The sequence below is a fragment of the Priapulus caudatus genome, unplaced genomic scaffold (genome assembly GCF_000485595.1).
Source record: "Priapulus caudatus unplaced genomic scaffold, Priapulus_caudatus-5.0.1 Scaffold636, whole genome shotgun sequence".
NCBI lineage: Eukaryota > Metazoa > Priapulida > Priapulimorpha > Priapulimorphida > Priapulidae > Priapulus > Priapulus caudatus.
The window spans coordinates 44,147-47,208 of NW_014577697.1; the positions used below are offsets into that span (position 1 = coordinate 44,147).

General features: G+C 48.0%; 1 protein-coding gene across 1 annotated transcript; it reads left to right on the forward strand.

The window, feature by feature from the left end:
- Positions 1-752: 752 nt before the first annotated feature.
- LOC106812333 lies at positions 753-2,216 on the forward strand (the record flags this gene model as incomplete). The annotated part of the gene is made up of 3 exons (XM_014816178.1): positions 753-806; positions 1,729-1,850; positions 2,204-2,216. Coding segments are annotated over 3 exons (189 nt in total), but the record flags the coding sequence as incomplete, so codon positions are not given.
- Positions 2,217-3,062: the final 846 nt, after the last annotated feature.

The window sequence follows — 3,062 nt, forward strand, 5'->3', positions numbered from 1 at the left end:
TATCTATCTATCTATCTATCTATCTATCTATCTATCTATCTATCTATCTATCTATCTATCTATCTATCTATCTATCTATCTATCTATCTATCTATCTATCTTATCTAATCTATCTAATCTATCTATCTATCATATTTATATTATATATCTATTCTATCTATCTATCATGCTATCTATCATATCTATCTATCTATCTATCTAAATCTAATCTATCTAATCTATCTATGCTATCATATCTATTTAAATATCTATCTATCTATCTATCCTAACTATCTAACTTATCTATCTATCTATCTATCTATCTACATATCATATCGTATCTATCCTATCTATCTATCTATCTATCTATCTACTATCTATCTTATCTATCTATCTATCTATGATATTTTTATTTATCTAATCTAATGCTAGTCTATCCATGCTATCTATCTATCTATCCCATCTAATCTGTCTATCCTTGATCCATCCGATCCATCATCACCGCCATCAGCGCATCATCCATCCCATCCTCCATCCATCCATGTCCTCCACCATCATCCATACTCATCCATCCATCCATCCATCCATCCATTGCCATCCATCCATACCTCCATCCATCCATCATCCATCCATCCAATCCATCCAATTCATCCATCCATCGCATCCATCATCCATCCATCCATCAATTCATCCATCCATTCCATCCATCCATGCCATCCATACCATCATGCATCCAATCATCATCCATCCATCCATCGCATCCATCCATCCATCCATCAATACATCCATCCATTCCATCCATGCGCATAACCATCCATCCATCCATCCATCCATCCATCGCATCCATCCATCCATCCATCCATCCATCCATCCATGCATCCAAGTATCCATCCATGCCATCCATCTCATCCATGCAATCCATCCATCCATCCATCCATCCATCATCCATCCATCCAGCCATCCATCCATCCATCCAATAACCATTCCATCCATCCATCCGATACCGATCATCCATCCATCCATCCGTAATACCATCCATCCATCGCCACCATCCATCCATACCATCCATCCATCCATCCATCCACCATCCAATCAATCCATCCATCCATCATCCTATCCATCCATCCATCCATCCATACATCCATCCACCATCCATCCCATCCATCCATCCATCCATGCCCATTCCATCCATCCATCCATCCATCAAATCCATGCCAATCATACCATCCATCCATCCATCCATGCCATTCTATCCATCGCATCCATCCATCCATCTTATATATTCATCCATTCCATCAATATCCCATCCATCGCATAGCCATCCCAACCCATCCGTCCGTTCTCGTCACGTCCGCCGTCCGTCCTGTCCGTCGCGTACGGCTCCGTCCGATCCAGTCCGTCCGTCGCTCCATCCGTCCGATTCTTCGTCCCGTCTTCCGTCCGTCCCGCCGTCCGTCGTCCGCTCCGTACACTCCGTCCATGCCATCCATCCATCCCATCCATCCATCCATACCATCGCATCCATCCATGCCATCCTCCATACAACCACGATCCATCTATCCTATCCATCCATCCATCCCATACCCGTCCGTCTGTCCGTCCGTCTCCGTCCCGTTCCTCCGTCCGTCCGTCGCGTCGCCAGTCCGTCGGTCCGTCCGTCCGTGTCCGTCCGATCCGCCGTCCGTTCGTACCGTCCGAACGTCCGTCGTCCGTCCCTCCGTCCGTCCGTCCGTGCCGTTCGTCCATCAGTCCGTCCGTTCCGTTTGTCGTCCTCCGTCCATCCATCATACCATCCATCTATCCATCATCCATACATTCATGCCCCGCCCTGCGCCGCGCGCGCCCGCCGCCGCCCATAAATCCATCCCATCGCATACCATCCATCCCGTCCGCCACCAGGCCATCCATCCATCCATTCTCATCCATCTGCATTCCATCCATCCCATCCACTGGACCATCCATTGCCATCCATCCATCATCCATCCATCCATTTCCAATCCATCCATCCATGCCATTCATTCCCATCCATCCTATCTCATCCATGTCATCCATCTAATCGGCCATCCATGCCACCCCATCCATCTCATTCCATCCATCCATCCATCATTCCATCCATCCATCGCCATCGCATCCAAATCCATCCATGCAATCATATTCCATCCATCCATGCTCATGCCATTCTATCCATCCATCCATCATCGCATGCATGGCCATCCATACCATTCACCATCCATTCATCCATCCATCCATCCATCATCCATCCATTTCATCCATCCATCCATACCATCCATCCATCCATCCACCATCCAGTCCCATGTCCTAATGCCATCATTCCATCCATACCAAATCTATTCCATCATCCCATGCCATCCATCCATTCATCGCAGTCCAATGCGCATACATTTATCGTTCCGTCGTCCGTCCGTCCGTCCGTCCGTCCAGTCCGTCTCTTCGTCCCGGTCCGGTGCCTCCGTGTCTGTCCGTCCGCTCCATCCATCCGATCCACCACCATCCATGCCCATGATCCATCCATCCATCCATCCACTCCATCCCATGCCTATCCATCCATCCATCCATCTCATCCACCCAACCATTCATCTTATCTATCTAACTATCTATGCTTTTACCTTTCTTATGCCGAGACACGCGCTCTTCCGCCTCTATACCCTTGCATGACAAGGTGTACATGTAATCTCTTTCTTATGCGACTTTCGCTCACTTCCGTGCGATTTTGTTTGTGGGTAAACGCTACATTGATCGCCGTTAATGGCTACCGGGAAATTAGTAATAAGAGCGGCGTCGCTACTAGTAATCGTAGGATATTAATATAGGTCTGACGGAGGCGCGCGCGACCGCATCGCGTGTCGCCTTGACTTCTCCTCCTTCTCCATCCGACGCCCTAGCAGCATCGGAAGAGAATCAAAGGCAGCAGCTTCGAGGCATAGTTTTAAGTCCGTCATGCGCGAGCGTCTTCGTGTACGACCATGCATGAAATAGAATCCGCCGAGATTTCCATTGCGCCGATATGGGCTAGGTAAACCGATCGTTTTTTGCTCGCTAGCCCAAAAGTGCCGAAGGCATTA